At 38.2% G+C, this 25,026-nt stretch overlaps 3 protein-coding genes across 3 annotated transcripts; 2 read left to right on the top strand and 1 right to left on the bottom strand.

Moving 5' to 3' along the window:
• Nucleotides 1–189: 189 nt before the first annotated feature.
• LOC306823043 (olfactory receptor class A-like protein 4) lies at nucleotides 190–2,146 on the bottom strand (the record flags this gene model as incomplete). The annotated part of the gene is made up of 4 exons (XM_079342408.1): nucleotides 190–402; nucleotides 595–840; nucleotides 1,424–1,687; nucleotides 1,871–2,146. The coding sequence occupies 4 exons, from the start codon at nucleotides 2,144–2,146 to the stop codon at nucleotides 190–192; spliced, it is 999 nt and encodes a 332-aa protein (XP_079198534.1).
• Nucleotides 2,147–9,233: 7,087 nt separating this feature from the next.
• Nucleotides 9,234–13,930, top strand: fmoda (fibromodulin a). The gene is made up of 6 exons (XM_079341588.1): nucleotides 9,234–9,348; nucleotides 10,187–10,582; nucleotides 11,877–11,999; nucleotides 12,101–12,241; nucleotides 12,333–12,600; nucleotides 13,000–13,930. The coding sequence occupies exons 2-6, from the start codon at nucleotides 10,217–10,219 to the stop codon at nucleotides 13,149–13,151; spliced, it is 1,050 nt and encodes a 349-aa protein (XP_079197714.1). The 5' UTR covers nucleotides 9,234–9,348; nucleotides 10,187–10,216; the 3' UTR covers nucleotides 13,152–13,930.
• A 3,863-nt stretch (nucleotides 13,931–17,793) lies between these two features.
• On the top strand, nucleotides 17,794–24,089 carry LOC306822692 (sodium- and chloride-dependent neutral and basic amino acid transporter B(0+)-like). The gene is made up of 15 exons (XM_079341861.1): nucleotides 17,794–17,985; nucleotides 18,605–18,749; nucleotides 18,843–18,974; nucleotides 19,725–19,886; nucleotides 19,996–20,116; nucleotides 20,192–20,324; nucleotides 21,164–21,304; nucleotides 21,559–21,694; nucleotides 21,787–21,879; nucleotides 21,968–22,093; nucleotides 22,182–22,300; nucleotides 22,386–22,485; nucleotides 22,575–22,684; nucleotides 22,956–23,123; nucleotides 23,700–24,089. Exons 1-15 carry the CDS (start codon nucleotides 17,884–17,886, stop codon nucleotides 23,853–23,855), a joined length of 1,944 nt encoding a protein of 647 aa, XP_079197987.1. The 5' UTR covers nucleotides 17,794–17,883; the 3' UTR covers nucleotides 23,856–24,089.
• Nucleotides 24,090–25,026: the final 937 nt, after the last annotated feature.

Raw genomic sequence — 25,026 nt, 5'->3', positions numbered from 1 at the left:
AAAGAAAACAAAAATGTTTAAACAAAATCTAGAATTTTGGTAACAATACAATAGTTTGAGTCTATCAAGACAAAATGATATCTTTCAGCATCATCTACATTAATAATTGAAATAATTGGTTCATATACAAAATCAATTAAACATGAAATGAGCTGCACCAACAGAGTGTAATGTCACCGAAGTACTCAGTCAATGGATGAGGACGGACTTGATGAAAGACCGTAGACGACGATGGCCAACTGCCAGAACAAGAGGGGACATGGCGATGAAAATAATGTTGGCAAATCGAGCAACGACCAGAAGAAACTCAGCTGAGGAGCCGCGGCTGTAGTTGAAATAATTGACAGAGATAATGCTGGTTCCCCAGGATGCAATAAAGAGCATGATGAGAGCAAGAATCACCTGGAGAAGGCACACACAATGCAAAGAATTAGAGAGGTGATCTCAGATCCGAAACTGAGATTTTGTGAAACTGCTTTGTTCATCTGTTCCATAGGCTACATAAATCCTCAAGTCCACTGTAAATCAAACATGATGATTTATCAATCCACCTCTTATTTAAAAGATACACTTGTTAGATCATTTTCTCCTCACCTTGGCAGCTCGTCTCTCAGCTGGCACCCGTTTAAAGGCAGGAGCACCTTTCATTGAACTCCTCATCCTCCCATGAGAATGGAGTGTGTAAAGGGAGCCAAGGTTGGTGAAGGCCATTAGGATAATGGGAATTGTTTCATGGATCACCAAAGATGTCGTGGCATAGGCCAGGCCGCTGTAGGTAGAGGGAAAGTTCCATACACAGCCCAGCAGAGGGCGTGTTGTGCTACTTACTAGCATCAGGGTCTAGTTCAGAGAACAAGAATACATGAGGAGATTAGGGAGAGGTGGCCCAAACATGTCAGAGTATGGCTATACTAAGATCATTTTTTTAACTCAAAAATAAACTTTTTTTGTAGTTTTAACTATCTTGATTTTTAATCTGTTTAAAGAAGTAAAAACTTCAGACCTCTTACAGAAAATGAAGAACAATACACCTGGGTACTGCATGAATTCATGATTCTACTTTGCCAGTTGAGGGAACAATTGATGGTGTAAAATACCTAGTTTTCTACACAACAATAAAACTATATTTTTACATCTTGAACTCATTGTATACGATCAATATCATAGTTTATTGCCAACTTTCAGGGCGCACGCTGTATAACTTTTAAAAATTACTTTTAAACGTGTTGTTTTCCTTATACATTATGTGTGAAATGAGATATTCAAAAGGGAATTCACGATGCTTGTTGTTATTTAGCATCACATCAGAAAGTTGTACATTTACATTATTATTTTATAGTCTGTACTAAATTACCTCTCAACACTTGTGTAACATTCTCAATACAATTAAAGCTAATGCAACCTCTTTTTAAAAGGTTCTCACCTCTGTGCTGTTCTCGTTGCCATTAGTGGAAAAAACACAAGCAGGAATAGAGTAAAACAGGTTCAGAAGCCAGATGAGGCCCAAACTCAGGAGCAGGATCTTAGGAGGGCCCCGGGACCCATGGAGGGTCCCTATTGAGGGAGCAATACGCCTCAATGTCTGGAGATGGAAAGCACTGAGAAAGAGCGTTGACCACACATTGACTGATCGCAGCCACACCCAGGCACCCATGAGGAACTGACACCACTCTTTGGATGAGTACAGCTGTAAAGACAGACCAATGCATATCACCAATTTAGGACTTGAATTATGTTCTGGACTTAGCTATTTACTGAAGATATAAAGGAGTCTATTTCACCAGCCAAACCTTCTCAGTCAAAAATCTAGTCAACATTACTTTCATACTGACAAAAGTACAACAAACATTCAATATTAAAAACTACATACCTCGAGTCCTATGTCTGAGATGACTAGCAATGAGTTCCTCATCACAGAAACCAACAGGTTTGACAGTGCCATGTTTATGATGATGATGTCTGAGTTACGTCCACCACCGTGGTCCATAAATACGCTCTTGCCAATAACTGCAACCACTGTAGCATTACCCAGAATGCCCATTATTACCAGGATGATGTAAAAAGCTGTTTGTACAGGAGACACATCAACACGAAGTCCCATTCCCACAAGCTCCATGTCTCCATTCTCCTCCATGGGATTGTTCATTCCAGATATTTTCTCAACGCTACTGTCTCTGAAGAAGTTTAACATTTGATATAAAGTCTTAAGGCATTCCTCCTTATTCAGTTTACTCAGCTGAGCATGATTCTGTCCTCCGGCATTCTGCCCATGTTATACTCAAGCGCAATCAACTGTCTGATCTCTCACTCAGATCAACACACTCCTTTCTGAGCTAATCAAAGGGAAGCCTACCTCTTTCAAAGAAAACTGACAGCAAAGGCATTTTGTGTTTTGATCTGATTACATATCGCTGTCAGGCACAGAGAAAGCTAAAAAGCTGCTCTAAGTTGTGAGCCTGGGGGCTCGAGCTGCTTGCTAATGAAACACTAGAGATTAATCAGCTTCCCTGAGTGAAATTTGCTTTCTTAGCAACATCCTTATGCCATAACCCTTGGGAAAGTGAAGCATTTCCTCCATGTTCTTCTTGCTGTGTTTTCAGCAACTGTTTAATGAAAGCACATTCATTTTTTTATTTTTACCTTGTGCTAAGAGGTCAGAGGTGCACTCCAATACCCTGAAACCTCATGAACACAAACTGCTTTCATCCTGTGAAAATGAGCAGAATGTTCAAGGTTTATTTTCACACTTTCTCAAAGTGTTTTTGAAGCTTTACAATTCATTCATACTTTCAACTAAGTTTTAATAAGTTCTTTGATATCCCATTAAATGGCTCAGGATTTTGTAACTTTTTTGTTGTAAATTTATAATGAGAGTCAGTTCTTTCCACCCAAGTAAACCATCATTTTAAAATGCTAACAAAAGTACGCCTGTCCCTGATGGTATCACAGGGATGTTTTAATGGAGTACTAACTCAATACGCTATTCTTCATTTTAAGGTTAAGGTTTCTATAACAATTGGAACAAATTTAATCAGTGCTTTTAACTGAAATAGAGCTACAAAAGCATCTTGCTTTACAACTATATAAATGCGTAAATTACATTTGTCTAAACCAATGGACTTGTTGAATTGTTTTCTAACATTTGTCGAGGCACATGAAGGTCCAACAGTTCTTAACACTTAATATTTAAAGCACAAGGCCCAAGACACTCGACAGAGGCAGATGATATCTGTAACAAGACAAACTCACAAATGAACTGATGGTTTTGAAGGACGTCTTTCACACATTTTCTATAAGCCTTTATTTGAGTTAATTTCCCAAAGGACTCTAATATGGCTGTTTTTTTGTTTTGTTATAGGCCTGTAAAGAGTACACCAATTTTATAGAAGCAATGTGGCTTTTTAAAGCAATTGAATACACTCAAATCAATAGGACAGAATGTTTGGGGGGATTACACACTGTCACACTATTCTTTCCCTTGACCAAGGCAGGTGGACACAGTGGTATCAAGTCTAAAGGTTCAGGGATTGATCTCATTCTGCGCTTCAGTACTGAAATGCAAAATAGTCAGGCCTACAGTAAAGTGTTTGAGAAAATTTGGAGAGCATTGGCTTAAAGCTTTGAATTGTTCTGGGTTTGTCGATTTTATACTATCTTTGGCAATGGCTGTGAATAAATATTAACTCTACTTATTGTACTTTTTATTGATTTTTTATTTAATTATTTCTATTCATTTATGTGGTTTGGCTGTCATCACATGTTCCAGCAGCATAGTTTTCAGCTTCAAATTCAATATTAGTGCAGAAGGCCCTTGAAACTTTGCACATATATTGCTGGTGTTGAAAAATTTGCCTAACGACTTTGCATGAGGTCTTTGAAACCACACTAATGTAAGAGAGACCATTCCAGCCACATGAGGGCCTTCTTGCTTCTCCAACACTTAACAAAATACATGCCGCCAAGGACAGAACGCTGAAGAGCCACACACCATGGCTTTTGGAGCCAAACAGAAAATGTTGAAATTGACAGTCATCTGTGTACAAAATCCTCTGAACATTATGTCTTGTGTGACAAGGTACATGAAGGTAAGAAGGATGGGTTTTCTCCCTGAGATAGCAGGTCAGCTCAACAGACAAGAAGCTGAAGAGGCGCTGCTTGTCAACAGACAAGACAGCCAACTGCTGGAGAACTAAACCAGTAAGGGGCCCTTGAGGGCTCACAAACATTAGCTATAGCAATGACCCAAAATGTGCAAATTTTGAAACAACAGTAAAAAAACAAACAAACCATGACAGCCCTGACTCTCGTTGCCCTGCATTATTGCTGTGAAACCCACGTTTGTCAATTTAAGAGAGCACAGAAAAAAGAGGAGGAGATACGCCTGATTATTGTAATATAATTATATCAACCATTTTTGGAATATGGATTTATACTTTAATGCACTAATATTGCACAGTGGATTGTCCCAATAACATGGACTGTAATCCACAGCAAGGACAACAAAGTAAAATGTCTGCTTCTTCTGTACAACATAGGAGAACTACAACGAGCACAAATACTGTATTTGACAATAACAGAATAAAACAATCATAAGACCTGTAAAGATGCCTGTGTTGGAGACATGGAGTGATTGCTCAGCAGCTTGAGAGGTAAAGTTGCCAGGCTTACGGTGAAGATAATCAAAGTTTCAGCTTACAATGACATCTCCAAGAACACATTGAATGCATACAACAAAGAACTTCAACAGGCCTGACAGTCGCATCTCTCTTCAAATCATTAATGAAATATCAACAATAGTAAAGTCTTCTTCTCCACTGTTGACAGACATATTCATCCTCCATTCCGAACCCTATACCTTGAGGCAACAGTTATTGACAACTACATCCCATCTCTACCTTACCAATCCTCAGCAAATTACTCAAAAAACAATTTATTCTAGCTCCATCATCATCTTGAATTAAACAACAATAGAGACCTGTCATGTAAGGTTTTCGGTCCTTCCGTAGCACTTAAAAGTTGTAAATATAAACACAGACTCCAATAAATTATTTGTTCTTGTGCCTGTGGTGGCCCCTCCTTAGGGTGTGTGTGTATGTGGCGCCTCATGTGCTCATGTGCACATCCTTTCTTTGAGGTGCCGAGAAGTTGTCATCATATCCTGCTAGATCGAGGCCTGAGGCCATTGATCCACCCAGAATATAAAACCCTGTCATCTTCCTGCGCCACTCTTGCTCTCTCTCCCTCAGCCATATCGACACATGCACAGTTGTTGACTTAGTTCTTTCTGTCAGTGTACTCATTAACACCTCACACCAAATAAATGCCTTCACACTCACGCACATTCACCAGAATTCATAACTTTTTTTGCTGATCGTTATTTACCTCATTTTGTAATGAATCATTCATTTTTTGTGGATAACTTAATGAGGGAAGCTGCTTATAGCTTTGCCAGTATCACACTCCAATCTCTTTAGGAATTGTTCATTCTGGAGATCATTGGAGACCACTTGATCAACAGGACATCCTTTATATTCAGCATTTCCTTCTTTTCCTTCAATGTATCACAACAGAAATAGACCTGGTCAAATCTTACAAATTGCCAAGTTGACAACATAGTATTGCTCAGACTCATAATTCAAATCAGCATCTAAGCATAGAATTGAACCAAGAACCAAGAATTGAATCAGTCTAAGAAAAGAGAGGATGAGAAGCTTAACATGGTGTAATGATGAACATCTGTGTGTGTGTGTGTGTGTGTGTGTGTTTGTGTGCATGTGTGTGTGTGTTTGTGTGCATGTGTTTGAGTGTTTGTGTGCATGTGTTTGAGTGTTTGTGCGTGTGTCTGTGTGTTTGTGTGTGTGTGTGTGTGCGTGTGTGTGTGTGTGTGTGTGTGTGTGTGTGTGCGCATGGCCATCTGCTTTTAATTGAATGGTTCTTGCTGCCCCTTGTGCCCTGGGGTGTCATGGTTCAAGTTACTTTCAGGAGACATGTTTTCCATCGACTACTTGGGTGGAATTACTGTCATTTTAAGAATATTTGTTTTTTTTAATGCATTTACATTATTATGAGTGAATCTGGTTGATGGATTTGTGTTATTTTATGTCATTTGACAGTCAACAAATCTCGCATGTAAACCTTAAGTCTGTAAACTATATCAAGTAAGAAAGATTGCAGTCATGGATACTTCAAAAGGGCCCACAGCTGTTGACTTGGCATTTCCAGTGTGTGTGTGTGAGTGTGAGTGTGTGTGTGTGTGCGTGTATATGTGTGCGTGTGTGTGTGTGTGTGTGTGTGTGTGTGTGTGTGTGTGTGTGTGTGTGTTTGTATTGATCAGTAGTATCTTTGGCTGATATAAGATGTTACTAAGTAAACAAGGGATGTTGTTTTATTCTGCATAATTCTCTACATTTTGTTATTTTGTCTCACTTGTAAATAGTTTATATGATTTGGGCAAGCAAAAAACATACTTCCCACATGTTTATCTTTGGAAAAAATAAAATGTATCAGGGCCATATGAATGAATGTCAGCCACATGGGGCATCTGAATGCTTTACATACATAACACCAATAAAAGCCTCTAGAGCAAAAAAAAAAAGAATCACCATAAAAAAGTCAACTTTCTTTCAATTACTTCTGGCTATAAATGCATATTTGAATGGCTGATGAAAGGCACAAAGGGAGATTCATTCATATGGTCTAAAGTTATTCAGACTAGCCTTTTTATCTACAGGTGATTGACCTAAGAAGTGATCTTCAGCATGAAAATTCCTGTGACATTCCTGTGAAGAGTTCATGGTTTGAATGTAAAAGGCTTGGTCCTCTGATCTTCTGATCCCTCCTCAGATCTGCTCATGACCCAGACATAGGGGATCTACAAGGCAGGGGTTGAATCCGTTGGTCGGGGTCTATGCAGAGTCCACCTGGGCCCCTTACTTTGATGTCTTGGTCAGCTGAGAATAAGTTTCTTTCACTGCAAGTAAGACCGTTGGTTTTTGATTTTTAACCTTTCATTATATTTCTTATAGATGTGTTGTTTTTATACATTTGGTATAAGTAGTTTTTATCTTTCAACACCTGCAATAAAAAGGGCTTTGATGTTATTGCTCAAGAAGTAATAACCTCAAAATACTTATACGGTTGTCTGCCCTAAGTAATGACTTATGGTGTTTAAGTTCATCCTGGTTCAGTTCACATGTGTTTAACACCTCGTTTAAGCTGAAGAGATAACTAAAGCTATGTCATAATAAGTTCATCATCTAGATTCACATTAAATTAAAACCTTACTGGTGTAAAAGACTGAAGACATTTCCTGGTTTATGCTCGCCACAGGTGCTTGAGGACACAGAAAGAAAAAAGTATTTCCTCTTCAGCAGTAGAAGATGTTTCTTTATGTTTGTTTGCATCGACTCATGGTAGAGTTCAGTCCTGCACATTCCAATCATCAACAATCACAAACTTGGCCCCATTAATTTCTAAAGACAGATCTTGAGCTCAGCTTTAATACAATGCAGTCATCTTGTGTTTTTTCCTTCCCTTTTTTTGATGAACAAAGCCTATTGTTATTGGACGTCAGACACAATGGATAGAATATGTAGAAACAACTTACTGTCTACATGTATAGGGCACAAAGCCAGGTCACATAACACATATTTTCAACAACAATATAACAAGGGCTGACAGACCTGCTTGTTGATTACTTATAGAGATCCTGCATCCTTTAGGAAAAAAAGTATGTATGTCCAAAAGGCAGAGGTATGTCTAAAGGGGTGGCTAGAGGTGGCATGGCACCAACTTGAAATCTGATTGGCCACCCCTGATGCCACCCCAAAAATCCTAAACTGTGATTAGCTATTTGGTCTGTCAGAGGCTGAAAGGCTTCTTTCGCAAAAAGGCTCCTAGTTTTCTTTACACATCAGTGTAGACACTCGAGGGGGTACTAGACTCTCGGGTTGGAACTAAATATAATATTATTGTAAAGTAGGAATTTTCTGAAAGCTAATACACATTTGATAGGAAATGTTTGAATTCAAACTGACAACAGTAGCAAGCCAAAGACTCCCAGTGGCCTAGTATATACATATATATATATATATATATATATATATATATATATATATATATATATATATATATAAAATAGTCAGTATATAATTATATAAGTTGAAGTATAATATAGTTGAAATAGGACATCCAAATGGAACACTAAGTGCTGCTTTTGTTCAGAGCAGAAGGCCTATATTTTTTTTCACAGAATATTTCCATGTGCTTAGGTACCAAATCAGCAATCCTATTACCATTTTATTAAGGTGTGCCTTCGTTAAAAAAAAAAAAAAAAAAAAGACGAAAAGAGGGAAAAGAGGGAAAAGGGATTAAACTGTTTTTAGAGTGCAATGGTTTGCAGAGATGGATGATAAATGTAAGCAAAAATCAAAGATTCTGATGTTGCTCATGTTTGAGAAAAAGATACATAGCAGGAAGAGGCCCTACTTTAAGACCAGACAGACAACATAAGAGCAGTGTAGCACATGTTTTCATTTAACCCTTTACAAGATGTGAGCTTGTTGGAGAGGACTGGAAGAGTGTGCTCCGCCCCTGCTGGGAGAAAAAAAAAATGTGTCTCTGGCACAGAGATCTAAGTGACAGACATTGAATACTGGCAGGTTTGTTATTAGTTATTGGTCTATGATCTTTGTATTTTTCAATTACTTTTCTAGGTATTGTCAGGAGTATACTACTGTTATCTGCATTCACTTTTATGTACAAACCAAAAAGCAATGAAATCCTTGCTGCAATATCATAGAAACAATTGAGTTCTTATGTAAAATATAGACCTTGTTGCTTACATGCTTTCCTTTTAACATTGTTTTATTGGGGTGTTGTAAAAACAATGGGCCTTTAACCCATGTTTTATATGATGTTGCAATGCTCAGCCTCTAGATTCCATTGTGCCTGATGGGTTAAAAAAAAAATTGTTGAAAGTAACAAAAAATATAAGTAACAGCAGGGTTTAGCTGAATGGGGACTGAATTTGCTCCACACAGATGGGAACGATCCTTCATAGCCACTGCATCTCACATCACTTAAATAGTGGAAAAAGAGGCTCCAGAGTGGGGAGTGGGGTGTGCTGGGCCATGCTTGAAAGAATGAAATGGGGTGCAGGCGGGTTGATGAGGAGGGGTGTTGAACCAACAGTGAGGGAACATAGAGTGGGGTGGAGAGGGGGGATGGCAAGACAGAAAGGAGAGCAGGGAGAGAAGGAAAGTTTTTTACCAAGTGTTTGTCTTAGTCCCCTCCAGTCCTGTGCACTCTGAGAGAGAGGGAACAACGAGGGGCAGTCTCTCTGATCAGGTACGTGGTCAAGTCTGTGTATGTGTGTGTGTGTTTGTATGTACATCCATGTGTCTGGACATGTGTTGTTATGTCTCTTAAAATGTTATATTAAACATAATAAGAGGTGAAATTGGAGGATGATAGTAATATTTTTGAGAAGGCTTTATTTGTCTAAAAATCTGATATTCCAACAGTTTTGGGGCAGCAGTGAGAGCCATTAGAAAGCTGGCATTCATTGCCATGTTTCCTTTCCTTTTTTCACATTTCCTCTCCGGATTCCCTGTGGCTTAAGACCCCTAAGAATGTACTCACTGCAGGCTGTTACAAAACCAAAACTAATTGTGTGTTTGCAATGCACCTTTAGATGTTAATTGAACTTTAATATGATAACTTTGACGGTGTGCTTGAACTTGAAGGAAAAAAAACATTCTTTGAAAAAAGAACCTTGTGTTCTTGAAGAGTAAGGATCCAAGTGTAAAGGGGGAAAGAAAGAGAGCAGAGATTTATTTTAACTGTTGTCTAACACAAATAAGTTCAAGAATAAAGGGATATTTTTAACAATAGTGCCAGAGGAATACTTTGAATCAGTGCAGGACTTTTTAAACTTTATTGTCATAAATGTGTAAATCCCCAAAAACCCTTCCTCTCCTGTTTTCTCTTATCTCTTGCACATATACCTGTCAAAATTGTTTATTTTTTAAAAATGTTTTTTTTGGCTTAAGGTACTTTTATGAAAGTAAGAGGCCCACTGAGGGTCCCGATAGGTTAAACAGACCTGTAATCTAAGCTGTATGTCATTCAATATTCAATATACCCCTTAATGCAAAACTTTGCCTTGTCTGTCTTTTTTTGTTAGATAACAGTGAAGATTTGTCTGACTGTGACCATGCGTGTGATTATTATCTTCCTCTTGTCTGGCCTGCTTCCACTCTCTCTCGCCCATGGACGGGACCCCTTTGCCTGGTTGTATGGCCGGCGAAGCGAAGGACATTATTTTGGCTCTCTGCAGGCAGACTCTGCAGGAGGTGTATGTCCAGATGAGTGTGACTGCCCACCCACCTTCCCAGTCGCCATGTACTGTGATGGGCGGGGCCTGACAGCCATGCCAACCATTCCCTCCCGTGTAAAATATTTGTACCTCCAGAACAATGCCATTACAGCTGTGCCCGACGCAGCTTTTGTCAATGCAACCAATCTGGTGTGGCTCATGATGCACCACAACCAACTGACATCTGACGCCATTGGCAAGAAGGTAAAAACATCCATCTGGTCTCAGTCAGCCACATGTGAGCTCAGAGTATAAAGGCTCTCAGATGGCTAGCATGTGGCATGCCATTTAATAACAGAGAAAGCAGTTATTGTTTTATAGTTGCAAATCTATGTTAAACATATGTGCATGTATACTTGACAATATGTGGCATGGACTGGGTCCAGAATCACTCCATATTAACTACAAAGTCCACAATGTGTACATTCACATGTTATCATTAATTTTAATTGTCCATATGTGCATGTGTCATCTACATCTGTTCAAAAATGACATAATGGATCAAAAATTCTTTGAGATAAATACCACTTTCTGCTGCAATCCAAATCAGATGCAAAAGAATTAAAATAATTAAGTGTATTTGAATTTAAAGCACAGTACATGGACACTAGAGTATCCATTGTACAAAGAATATGTGTTAGTAATGAAGAGATTGTTTGTAACAGGCTGCTAACATGTTCAACACAGCAGTAGGGTTAAGCATTTTAATAAGGGACCTATAAGGTCTATTGTCACATTTGAAGCCAGTCTCAAGTGGACACTTGAGGATATATGAAATAGGTACATTTAAGATGAAGGCCCAGGGCTCACATCAAACACAGTGCACACAGTGCCACTGCAGCAAGGACTGTGGCTTTTTCACGTGGGATTGTCCTACCTACCTACCACCTGAGCTAAATAATGGCCCCTATACTCCTGAGCTGGCATCATCAAGTCTGCTAAAACAATCCCAAAGAATAATAGAGCTCAGTTTGACAAGCAGAAATTCAACGTGGTGATAAACCAAAAGTGATTCTTACTCCTTCAAGCCTCTATTGTTGACAAATGCCTGACCTTCCTCTCCGTAAGAAGTACATTACAGGCCACTCTGACTCCAAGGAGGCCTAGTCTCGGCTGGACCTGCTGTTAAATCTGTTACTCACCGTTGTCAAACTCTTCAAACATTCCCTGCCAAGTCGCCTTGTGCCTGGAGCTTCGTAACCTTGACCTCCCGGCAGTCCAAAGCACTGCTTGTTGAAACTATCCTCAGCTGCTGATTTTTTTGTTGTTGTCATTTTATAAAGAGGAAGCCATCATAAATTGACTACCCTTTAAGTTCAGAAAGCTTTTCTCATTAAGAGTTTTTTTTACAATGGGCCCAGCCTGCAGCCGTTGCAGATACACATTAACCTACATTGACTACTCCTAGCAACCTTTACTTTTATCTTTTTTAACTTGAATGAAAAAATATACACATCTTTTTTTGGATGGGTTTGTTGTTCTGACTTTTTATTTGTAGGCCTTTCTTCAACTGGAGGGATTAGAGCGCTTATATTTACAACACAACAATTTAAGCAGCATTCCTTCAAACCTCCCCCGCTCCCTGAGAGACCTGAGAATCAACCACAACAAAATTGAAAAGGTAATGTTTCATTGTCGAATATTCATGCAGAGCCTCCCTCTTTTATTTTTTTGTGAACAACAGAGGCATTCATCTTTAAAATTATTTCTGCTGTTGCCTAGGTTACAGCTGTAGATGTGGAGGGAATGGATAACCTCACTATCCTGTATCTCCATGACAACGCTGTCACTGATATGGGCACATCACTGAAGGCGCTGAAATCTCTCACTCTGCTGGACATCAGCGGCAACAAGTTGACAAAGGTATTTGTGTTATCTTTGTGTTTTTAATTGTCCCACTGAGTGAGTGGATAACATCCAGTCGTCCCACAATATTTTCATGAACTGATGCCAGGTCCCAGAGGGTCTCCCCGAACATCTGCATCAACTCTACCTGGAGTCCAACTCCATTGATTCTCTTCCAGAGGGCTTCCTGGGCAGTTTCACCCAGCTGCAGTACGTCAGAATGGCCCACAATCAGCTCACTGACAAGGGGATCCCTCCCAACACCTTCAATGTGACAGGGCTGGTGGAGCTCGACCTGAGCTTCAATAAACTGGAGCGAATTCCTCCAGTGAGCACAACACTACAACATCTCTACTTGCAAGCCAACCAGATCAAAGGTAAAACGTTTAATCAAGTGTTATTTCGAGACAGACTTCTCTGTTTGAGCAATTGAATGGAACATAAAATAATGTTCAGCCAAATTTTGAAACATATTTGTATTAATTTTCTTCATATCTTGCTTGGTAACAGGTGTTGTATATGCTTCTTTGTATAATTTAAACCTCACCACAACAAACCTGAACATCCCTAAAAGAGCAGACAAGCTTGTCTTTGACTTAAAAAAAAATATTACCTAAGTACAGTAAATACTTCAGATTCATTTTCATCATCATAAAACAGGCCAAGTGGCAACATTTGATGTTTGGAGTAGTTTCTGTTGAGTTTGGGAAGTCATGGTATTGCTGCTGTGTGTGTACAGAAATGTGTTCTTAACCACTTTCCATTCATCCCACCAGAGTTCACTCTGGGTAGTTTCTGCAGCATTATGGATGTGACCAACTTCTCCAAACTGCAGACTCTGCGACTGGATGGAAATGAGATCAGCCGCCAGGACATCCCTTCAGAGTCAGCCGTCTGCCTGCGTCAGGCCTCCAGCATCGAGGTGTAACTGTATGTGACACAGTGTGTGGCACTCTGATCACAAATGTACCAGAACAAAAGAACAGCAGGTGGCAGCAGTTTGTACTGTGATATTCATTGTTCAAATCCGAGTACACGCAAAAATGTTAGATTGTTTGCATGGCATCTGAAGGAATAACCTTACAAATCTGGACTAAAATAAGTCTGGTTTTATTTGACTTAATAAAGGGAAAGCCTTTTGCTACAAAGTACAATGTGTAAGACAATGTATGAGTAACATGTCATGATTATGTTTTACATTTTGAATTGATCTGACCCTAACCCTTCTTATATGTTAGTGTGAGGATCAATGCTCTGTGTAAACAGTTTGTATCTTTCTTTAATGGTCTTTGTGTCTTTAATAAAAGCATGCCTTTAATTGTTTCTTACATTGTATCAAAGGATGATTATAAAAATATCATGTAAGTATGATACATTTTATTTGAAATGATTTGCGCTATATGAAGCATGACTACATTTTCAACACTTGACAAACCTTGTCTCATGGTTGTATCCTATTATAATTCAATAGATTATCTTAACTTTATGATAAAAATGCTGTTTTACTGTCATTTTTCATTTCTGTGGCACTCAATTTTCTTGGAGACAACATAGATATGTACGTACTGTACTGTAGTAAATCACAACTACAGAGGCCTTTAGGTTTGTATTGTGCCTCGTGAATATGCATGATTGGTTATAATATTGACACTGAGTTTATGTTTACACGCTTGTCGGACAATAAATTAAAGTTGGGATTTTCTAAAAGTATTTGTGCATTTTATCTTTTTACAGTACAGTGTTAAATACTGTAAAACAGTGCTCTACAAATTTTGTAGAGCACTGTTTTACAGTCTTCAGACACACACAAGCACGCACACACACACACACACACACACACACACACACACACACACACCTGTTCTTTCAAGAGTTTATGTGAAGGATATGAGCCCTTTTACAAGACATTCTTTAGTAGACCTACAATACTCATTTTCAAAAGAATTAAGATGTTTTTCTGATCACTGATTGTGTCAATAACCAGAGACATTCTGGAGACAAAACACAGAACTCTCAACTATTGCCATATAAATGGTTCTTTATTTACTCTCTGAACAAAGACGAAAGGAGAGGCCGACACATTGAAGGAGAGAGGAAAATGGAGATAGTGAACACTATAAATGAAGGCATGTTTGTTGACCAAATAAAACTAGTAGATAACACAGTTGAAGGCTGTTAAAGTCAAACTGACAATAAAAAAAGGAACAACTTTTTAACCATTCAAAAACAGCTAATAGTGTATTTTCAAAGAATTGGAATCCATGAGACAGGGTAGATGAAAGAAATCAAAAATAAATCATTAACTTCAGTTTTGTTTGTTCTCCACAAACACATGTTATTGTCAGCTAACATATAATGTGCCTTGTTGCACATTTCTGACGCCATAAACTAGGTTCTTCAAAGTCTGATTGGTGTATGTGTTTGTCATACTCTGACAATGCATGATGAGTAGTCGTTTGGTGTATCAGGGTCAAACCCTTTGCGTGTCTCAATTTTGTAATCTGTGGCCACACCTGATACTGTCATTATAGCAAATGTACAACATATGCTTACAGTGGTTAGGTTGTGGACATGCATCACTGACCAAAATGGCTCAAATAACCAAAATAGATTTAAGCAGACAAGATTATCCACAGGTGTAATTAGGACACTAAGCAGAGACTCGTGCACTGTAAAAGCTAAGAGCAGTGATAATACTACTAAAGTGCTGTAAGTCTCCTAAAAGTCTTTGATAAATGTCTTTAGATTTAATGTAACATGAGAACGTTATTGTTAATGAGAAATTTGCGTTTTGATTTCTGTTCAACTTTGGACTCTAAGTAATTAAAAAATCAATTAATAACAAGTGACTGCTGAATATTATAGGAAAAGAATAAACATATGTGTCCACATGTTACACTTTAGAAAATGCAGAACAAACTAAAACTTAAACATTGATTTAAGGGTGGCTATTTTCTTTTTTTGAAAATGTACATATGCAATATTTTAAACATGACCAAATATCAAATATACCCTGACTAAATATATCAGTGAGTAATGTCCTTCTAAAAATTAAAAATACTGTATTGAAACTCCCTCTGAGTTTTCAGCCCTCTGCTCATACGGGATGGGAAGGCACTTCCTTTAGTTTGATTATGATTCACTCAGAGACTCAAACATGTTTCACACATCCCTCTCTAACCTCCCTAACCAACCGGCAGCCCTGCTATCAGGGCCAGAGTTGGACTCATTTACAGCCCCCGAGTTTCATGGCTCTGACTAGCACACTTAAATTCACTACCTTTTACTGTAGATCTGAAGATCATTTTAGCCTTTCTAGTGTGGGTCCACAAATATTCTATATTCTCTTCAACCTTGTTGGGGGGGGGGCCAGCCACCAGGCACTCTCCTACGAGCCTTAACCCCAGGCCTGGCTCTAGGGTGGGGCCCCAGCTGCGCCAAACCGGGCGATGTCATCGTCCTTGTTTTTCTTCATAGGGGTTTTTTGAACTGCTTTTTGTCTGACCCATCAAGGGGAATTAAAATAGACATTTATTTTATTCCAGAATCTAAAATGGTCTAAAAGAGGTAAAATGTAAAGTTGAGATTTTAAATACTAACAAACCAGAAATAAATCAAAACTGAGCTTCAGGCAACAGTGATGAGACTGACTACACTGAGGAAGATATGGGGTGTTTTACACATACTCACTTTTGTGCGGCACAGCAAATCTCACAACAATCCAAACTTTAGCACAGTCTACTAGTGCTCTTAACTCACATGCAAAGTGGAGGGACCTCATTCTGGGTACCTAGCCTCTAAACATAGTAGCTCAGTGGCTCAAGAGCATGAGCCATGTTGCTGGCATCTGGGTGCCTTAAATAAACCAACCTGATTAGTGAGTAGGGGGGAGGGGACAGGTGCGAGGCTGCATTCAAGAGCTTAATGTTTGCTGTCTACCACACTAGCATCCTTCGGAAAAAAAAAAAAAAAAAAAAAAAAAAAGGCCAAACAAAATAATAAACAAAAAACACATTCCTGGTGCACAAATGAAAGAAGATACAAGCACGTAGTAGTGTAGAAAGATGTGATTAAAAAGGACAGGTAAGACAGAGCCAGGGTGAGAACCCTGTTTAGGCAGAAGCTCAGACTTGCTGTGCTCACACTCTAATGAGGGAGCAGAACAGAGAGGACATTTGTGATAAAGATGATACAGAAGGCAGATCCAAAGTGATGAGTCCCTTCAGACTACAGATCCCAGGGGTTAAGCTGTATGCCATACCTCCCCCTAGTTTGACATTTTCATTTGGTAAGAGGAAAAGAGAGAAGGAAATCCACTGACTTATTTCACCTGCTTTAACAGACATTATCTGAACTGTATTTCACAAACTCAGCCAATGAAGAACGGAGGAATGGATGGAGACTAGGACTTTTTTTTTTTTTTAAGACCAATTGATAGACATTTGTCTCTGTAATTAAAACCAACATTACACACCACCTGCATAAACAAAGAACTGTGGATTCAGTGGAATGTTTCAAATAGCTTTTAGATGATAAACCTTGCTCCACACAAACACGACCAAGACAGCCACAAACGCTGGAAACAAAGACTTTTTACAAATCAATGATGAGGCCTGAATGAAGAGTGAACACACACTGGGATTAAATACATAGACAATCAGGGGATAACGAGACACAGGTGTGGGTAATCAGGTATGGGCAGACACACAAGGCAGCTCATGTGTGTCTCTGTCAACTAAATGTAGTTTTTGTTGTTGTTTGGTCGTTACTTAATGTTTGGTTTTGGTTGTCATTAGGTTTACATGTACATTTGTACCCATGTGTACCACCAACCTGCCAACTGTCTACAGATGGAAATTAACCAATGGCAACAATCTGGCATATTTACCTGTTTATGTTTATAAATGTGCACTGTCCCTATTTTGAATAATATAAATAAATAGACAAATGAGCATCACTTTCTGAAAAGAGACAGGTGAGTAAAAACTACACAAAAAGGAAATTGAATGAAATAGACAGGGTCAAAAATGAAAGCACTTGTGTGTGTTTCTATTCTATTATAGTTTACTATCACCCAAATATGAGAGATGTTGTAACTGTACCTTGGAAATGAGTAATACATGATTTATTCATTCATCTTCTTGTCACCGGTCATGTCATTTTAAATGGTTAAGGTTACATCACCAAGTTGTGATTATGGGTGACACAGATGAACTTACGCTTACTATTCGGCTGTTATGTGTTGATGTCATTGACCAAAATAAGGTCTATCCATCATCAGTCTCTGCAGTGGTTTCAGGGTCGTAGTTGTTACGACACGGTTATTTGCAGATTGTCACTCACCTGAGTCACAGTCACACACACACACACACACACACACTCACAAGTACAGCTTGATAGAATTATCATATCTAAAATAATTTTATATAGAGCAACATTATCAGACTGAGCGGAGGTAAATGATTCACTTAAATTTCCAAAATAAGAACTTATCTTGTCAATGTACATTACATCATGATGCAATTTAAAAAAAACAACAACAAAAAAACATACTCATTTGTGTACTGGGGGAAGGACTGGGTAGGTGATTGGTTGGGAAACATCACTCCCTAGTCTGTCAATGGGGGAGACTTTAAAACTAACCTACCTGAGAGATTTGAATGTCTATACAGAACTTGACAAGCAGGTTGAAAGACATGGAGAAATACAGCTGGAACAGTTTGAAGGATTTAATTTTTGGAAATCCTGCTGTTGTTGACCAGGTAGGATCAAACCTGTTTTTAATGTATAATGTGGGACAGTTTAACACACAGTTGGAATTTGATACCTGTCTGTATGTAGACATTTCTTATTATGTTGCACTCACTTGAAAGATAAAATCAGATTTTAATTTAAATAAACAAATATTCCATTAAAGTGTCTATGTTAGTACAATAAATCTAACTTGCTGTTACACTGGCAAACATGAACTAAGTTAATTGTTGTGCTGAAATGGCAAATTTTTAACTCTAGTGGAAATCTTTTTAAATTTGTAGAAAAATGTATAATTCTTTATTTTTCTATACTTTATGCCCTGTGTTTGTTGTAACTGGAGTAAATGTTCAATGTAAATAGGTGAGACAATGAGAATAGAAACAATAGTTGCAAAAACTATGCAATAAATGCATTTGTGGCATTTTCAACATTTTGAACAGCATTTTCTGTGTGCCAATGAAGCAAGCCTCTGTTTAAAGCAAACAGTATTGCAGAAATGTGTTTAGCATAATTCTAAGATTTAATTGTCTAGCTGCAATTTTGTCTCAGAGAAAAAAAATATATATTTATGAAATTCAACATTTTTACAGCTTTAATTACCTGTAGTTTCAAATGTTCAATTAGCAGGACCCACACGTGGATGTTGGTGATGAGAACACCGAGCGTGGGAACTGGGCCAGCAAGACAGAGTACATCCTCTCTACCATCGGCTACGCTGTTGGACTGGGAAATATCTGGAGATTCCCATCTATGACTTTTAAGCATGGAGGAGGTTAGTGTTTTCTATCTCTCCCTGTTTAATAGCAACAGTGTTTGCTTTCTAATCTATTTATTCCTGTACCAACCAATGTGTCAATTTGAACAGGTGCCTTTCTGATCCCCTACTTTGTGATGTTGGTGCTGACTGGAATTCCTCTCTTCTTCCTTGAAAGTGCTTTTGGACAGTTTTGCAGTCAAGGTCCGATTAACATATGGAGAGCAGTACCAATCCTTCAGGGTAAGAATAGTCTTTCAAGATTTGTGAAAGTTCATTTGGGTTCATTTGAAGGTGAAGATGTAGGTCATAAAGGATTTAATGAGGCTGTTGGTTAATGATCAAATGTGGAAGCAAAATCCATGTTCCAATCATTGACTTCAGGCATTGTAATGTGTCAAGAGAACTATTCTTAAAGTTAAGAGGAACATTTTCAAACCTTCTTGTGTTGATATTGGCAGCTTTTGTGAACAAAGTAGTAGAGCTTATCTCTTTGCTGATCCTGCCCATTAAATCTGTGTTTACTATCTACGAAGAAAGAAATTCTCCTTAACTTATTAACAAAGCTTTCCTGTGAAACTTTGGCACTGATCAAGTAAACAAAGACTACTTTGTCTTGCATGCTGTGCATAGCTTCATTAAATGCAAAAAAACCTAAAGATTTTCTGCAAAGTCATCAGAGTCTGGAACTTTAGAGCCCTGCAGTGTGTGAGCCGTCTTTTTCACTGTTTTCAGTTACTATTGTGATCAACTCAGCACCTGCCCTCCTTGGGTTGTATGTGCGTGTGTGAAATAAAGTTAAACAACTCTTAGGAACAAAGTAAATACAGATGAGGAGTCCGTTCTAACGTATAAAAACTTTCATTTCATGAATGTGCGTTACTCAAGCCGAGGCACATTCATTGATAAAGTCTCCCTGAAATAATTTAAAAGACTTCGAATAATGGTGCTTTGTTTTAAGCAACACTCAATAATTGCTCTTTGACCCTTCAGGTGTTGGAATTGCCATGGTTATGGTGACTTTAACAGTATCTATTTACTACAACGTCATCCTCGCCTACAGCCTGTACTACATGTTCGCCTCCTTTCAGTCCCCTCTGCCGTGGTCCAGCTGCTTTGACTGGTCCAACAGTAACTGCAGCACCACGCCTATAGGTTTGTCTTTTATCTCCAAAGTTGTGAAGAGCTGTTAATTCCAAATATTCTGTTTGGTGTAAATTAATTCTTACACTCACTAAAAGACCTATTGTTTGTAATCTTCCAGTGCAATGCAACGTAAGTGGTGTTTTGGTGACCAACTGGACTCATCAGGACAGCAACATCACGTGTCCTTTATCTAACACAATCTCAGCTTCTGTGCAGAGCCCAAGTGAGCAGTACTGGGAGTAAGAAAAACACAAGCACAAATAATCACATTTGTCGTTCTTATGGCTGTACACTCACATTTCTCTCCTCCTCAGCCTTGTGGCTCTGCAGAGATCCAGTGGTCTCGATGAAACAGGACCAATAGTTTGGCACTTGGCCCTATGTCTGCTGCTGAGCTCCTTAATTGTTGGTGCAGCGCTCATCAGAGGCATCAAGTCCTCTGGCAAAGTAAGTCACCATCTACTTCATACAATAGCAAGTCATTGTCTACAGTCCAATTTCCGGGGCCAGCACATTAAAAAGGAAAAGGCAAAATCAACAACCAAATGTCCTGTCATTTTTGTCTACGGGATTTTCCTATTTCACAAATTAATCAAACCTCAGCTGAGGAAAACAGTATGAAAATGGGTCCAATCAATACATTTTATTTTTCAGACAATGAAGAAAAAACAATGTGTGGATTTGTTTTGGACCTATCTAGTGCAGCTGTGGTTAGACAAGGATTGTCTTTCTCATACATCCACACTTGATTCATTTTGGATATCAGTACTGACGTTGATCTATTTGGATAGCTGAGATGCTTCTGTCAATACCAAGGAAGTGGGACAACTGGCAGATCATACAGCTAAAGCTAATAATGTAGGAGGCAGCAGCTTAAAACTCAAACTGGGCATTAAGGTATACAGTCTGACTTTGTCTATGGTTAGCAACCATATGTTAAAATAGCCCAATGTTCAACATTATAATATTGGCTCACTGGTGTCATTTTTTTGTTTTTGTGATTTTTGTGATTCCGATTTTGATTTATATAGAAAATAAACGTGTAAAATGTAATAAAAGTGTTTATGAGAGTAGCCAGAATGTGATTTTTGAAACAGTGGATAAAAGCAGACTAGTATCTCTCTCAGTATTAATGGTATTAATTAACTTGTTGGCTTTAGCTCGTGTGTTTACATATACGTGTGTGTGTGTATATATATATATATATATATATATATATATATATATATAGTAAACGTATTAACTTATAATTTGAAAATGTTATCTCTTTGCTTTTCTCTCTCCAGGTTGTATATTTCACAGCTACATTTCCTTACGTTGTGATCCTGATCTTGCTGATCAGAGGTGCGACACTAGAGGGAGCTAGAGATGGAATAGATTTCTACATTGGTTCCAAATCTAATTGGACTAAACTGACAGAGGCAGAGGTGAGGACCCACTTTTAGTTAAACTGAGAAGAAATCTATGACAGATTCTCAAATAATATTTTAAGAGTCCTGATAGTTGAGTACTGTGAATTCATTCTTTTGTTATTATAACTTAATGGTCCTCAAAAGGTCTCAGACTATTTTTACTTTGATATGCCTCTAATACTCTATCGCAGTAATGACAGTGCAGTAATCTCAATGTGTAAAAAAACAATTTTATTGACTTGACCCTTAACTTTTTTTTTTTTTTTTAGGTCTGGAAAGATGCAGCAACTCAGACTTTCTACTCTCTTTCAATCGGCTGGGGAGGAGTCATGACTCTCGCTTCTTACAACAACTTCCACAACAACGTGTTTAAAGACGCTTTTGTAGTCACACTTACTAATGCCGGTAGGACCTTGAGTAACAGCAGTAGGGTTTCAATTATTTAGACATTAATCATGGATTTTTTCTTTGTTTTTGCTGTTTTTCTATCTTTGAAGGTACCAGTGTGCTTGCGGGCTTTGCAATATTTTCTATCTTGGGTCACATGGCTCATATCTACAAAATACCTGTTGGAGAAGTAGTGAAAGAAGGTCAGGCACAAGCAATATGTGAGCACCAAATCATCAAAGTTTGGGAGACATCCTGCCTCTGATCTTCTGTTTCTTTGTCTTTGAGCAGGATTTGGCCTGGCATTCATTGCATATCCAGATGCTCTGTCAAAGCTCCCCATTTCCCCTCTGTGGTCTGTTTTGTTCTTCTTCATGCTTTTGACTGTTGGTTTGGACTCTCAGTTTGCAGGGATAGGTACGCTCTCAGTTCCAATTCATACTTCCAAAACATTCAGACAATTACTGTTGATGATTCAATCTGGAATCTTTTCTCTTGTCCTTAGAGGTGATCACTACATGCCTAGTTGACAGCTTCCCGAAAGTCTTCAAATCCAAACGGGCTTTAGTGACATTGGCAACATGTTTCATCCTTTACTTTCTGGGCCTGCCCTGTGTCACAAGGGTAGGTCTGACTTATTTGTAGTTAAGCTTTACAGCTCTGTTATCTCAGCTCATACTGTATGTGTGTTCATGTGTTTGTCTGATAGGCAGGAATATACTGGGTGACTCTCATCGACACGTTTGTTGCCAGCTGGGTACTGCCTTTTGTGGCTCTCTTTGAAGTCGTTGGTGTTGCCTACATTTATGGTAAATCTAATATGTGGACATATGTGCATATTAAGGTGACGGAGAGCCTTAAATTGCAGCTAATCTTTCATTCTTCTCATGGTTTCCAGGAGGGAATCGTTTTATAAAAGACATTGAGATGATGATTGGAAATAAGAGTTTTGCCTTCTGGTTTTGGTGGAGAGTATGTTGGTTTTTCATCAGCCCATGCATCATCATGGTGAGTAACACAATATCACACAACATTTTATAAAAGAAAATGACATTGCCTCACCACACAGTGATGTCTCTTCTGCCAGAAGCCACTTGACCAATATTTGAAGTCTAGTATTTAATTACAGTAACTATATTTACATATTTCTGTTTGTATGTTGGGTCTTCATGTAACTGTTCTTGAGCTCAATTTGAAGACCCATACATTGGTCTGATCAAGGTAAGAATATGTCCTGTAAATTTGCATAACCTACATGGCAGCTGATTTCGTTGTGTAGGTGATCCTGGTCTGGTCTGTGGTAACATTCAAACCAGTCTCCTATGGAGGCCAGCAGTTCCCAGCGTGGGGCTTGGCTCTGGGCTGGTGTATGGCATTGTTTATTCTCCTCTGGATCCCTGCTGTCGCTGTATATAAGCTGGTCAAAGCAGAGGGAGGCCTCTGGAAGGTATGTTTTAAGTTTTAATCATGGCTGTGTTATGTTTGAATTCTGCCACCAATGTGTGCGTCTTTGCAGAAATCTTAAAATAGCGAACACATTTTTAAGAGAAAGTCCAACTCTTCAATAAATTGTTCATACTGTTTTCGTCATTCTCGTGAAGATATTCTTGTATATGAAATTAAATGAAACAGAGCACAGAGAAACATAGATCTAAAACATGTTTTCACATACGAATATCCCAGTGAAACAATGTTAATACAGTAGTTAAGTGTGTCTTTAAGAAGTATGATTTTTCACTGACATAACAGGTTGTAGGTGCAACAAAACGTAGAAGAAAAACTTTACAAGGTACTAACAATGGACAAGAAGAGAAGGGTCACTGAGTTTGGCTTGCTGTGATACATAAGTAAGCCAACCAAATGACCAGCAGAGGGAAACAGATAATAGAAATGATACAAACTTCTGACAGAACACAAGTGGTGGTAAACACAGCCACAGTAGCATTGTTGTTTTCTACAGCTGGAGATGTTGTACTTAAATTAAAGCAGTGAAATTATAGTTAACATCTTTTATATTGTACAGCGTCTCAGGTCATTGTGCTCTCCAGCTGAAGAATGGCATCCCTACCTGGACATCCATCGAGGGGAGCGCTACTCAGAGGAGCGCTGCCGCTTCAGGAAAAGCGAAGGGAACAAACCAAAAGTGGATGTCCACGTGATCTCTTGCTCCAGGCTGTGATTTTTTGTGTTTAGCTGATATTTTTTCCTTAGATAAAGCAGTGGGATCTTTATATTTTAACATATTGTACTGTGAACTGAAGTAACATAAGGAGAAAAGAGTGGCTACAATAAAATCTGTCAACTGTTTAACTTCATGTTTTATTAATGACTAGTAAGGTTGTATTAATGTTTTTTACAAGTTCTTTTAATTCAAGACATCTGTATTTTAAGCCTCATAATACCCCAAATGAGTTGAATCTTTCATTGTTATTTTCACAAGTGATTATACATTTAAATAAGCTCATCATAATGAAATAAAAAGCTGTTAATCCGGTTAAACCATATTTTAAAAGTGACTGATGTCATACCTTCTGTTTACAAAAGGACTGTGTTGTATTTGTTTACTGTTTGATTAAGCCTGAGGAGGGTTAACATCAGATAAAATTATAGCGTCTGTGACTGTATATCTTGACTGTGAACAAAATAAAAACTGAGGAGATAAATATGTTGAGTTTAATATTTTCAAGTACTGCAATAAATGATTCTGTAGTCATGTACATTTAACTTAAAATATCTGATAAAATGTATTCAATATAAATGTGTCCTTGATTTTGTGGCAATTATTTAAGTGACTTTCAAACAATAATGTTTGAGATAGTATCTGATTATTTTGGTTGCATTATATAATCTTTATGTTTATGTATTTCTAAACTAAGATGTTTTAATGAATCAAATTAAATTGAATTAGCCAGTTTTTATTTCACGAGCACTTCCTGTTATGTTGCGTTTTTCTTCTTTTGAATTCAGCAGCTATCATCTGGTCACAAGACATAAAGAAAGTGTGGATGATTTAAGTCAACAATTTCATTTGGTTTACAAAAGTAAGTAAGTTATTTTATACTGTAATGTTAATGTCAACCTGTGGGTGTATGCTGCGTTAAATATATTTACAGTGTATGATGCAAAGTTTCTAAACGAAATTAGCAAGCAAAGTATAGTGAGACAGAGACACAGTAGAGGCAGAAAAGTAAATTATGCATGTTATGTTAATGTAGGCTATAGTGTGATGGTATTACGCCACGACATCAGAAAGATATCGCGGGTATTTGCAAAAGCTAAGCAACATGCTATGCTACATCACAAGCTCAGAAGCCATTTATGACACAAAACACCCAGGCTAATGCTAACGC

This window comes from Symphodus melops (genome assembly GCF_947650265.1).
Source record: "Symphodus melops genome assembly, chromosome: 4".
In the NCBI taxonomy this organism is placed as follows: domain Eukaryota; kingdom Metazoa; phylum Chordata; class Actinopteri; order Labriformes; family Labridae; genus Symphodus; species Symphodus melops.
This window is presented reverse-complemented; position numbering and strand designations above follow the sequence as displayed.

Bases quoted from the DNA above. Each gene is read 5' to 3' on its own strand.
- LOC306822692 (XM_079341861.1), top strand. From the start codon at position 17,884: ATGTCTATACAGAACTTGACAAGCAGGTTGAAAGACATGGAGAAATAC. The intron at 18,975-19,724 runs GTAAGAATAGTC...TTGACCCTTCAG, and splicing joins AGCAGTACCAATCCTTCAGG to GTGTTGGAATTGCCATGGTT. The intron at 20,325-21,163 runs GTAAGTCACCAT...TTCTCTCTCCAG, and splicing joins GCATCAAGTCCTCTGGCAAA to GTTGTATATTTCACAGCTAC.
- fmoda (XM_079341588.1), top strand. From the start codon at position 10,217: ATGCGTGTGATTATTATCTTCCTCTTGTCTGGCCTGCTTCCACTCTCT. The intron at 10,583-11,876 runs GTAAAAACATCC...TTTTATTTGTAG, and splicing joins CTGACGCCATTGGCAAGAAG to GCCTTTCTTCAACTGGAGGG. The intron at 12,000-12,100 runs GTAATGTTTCAT...GCTGTTGCCTAG, and splicing joins ACCACAACAAAATTGAAAAG to GTTACAGCTGTAGATGTGGA.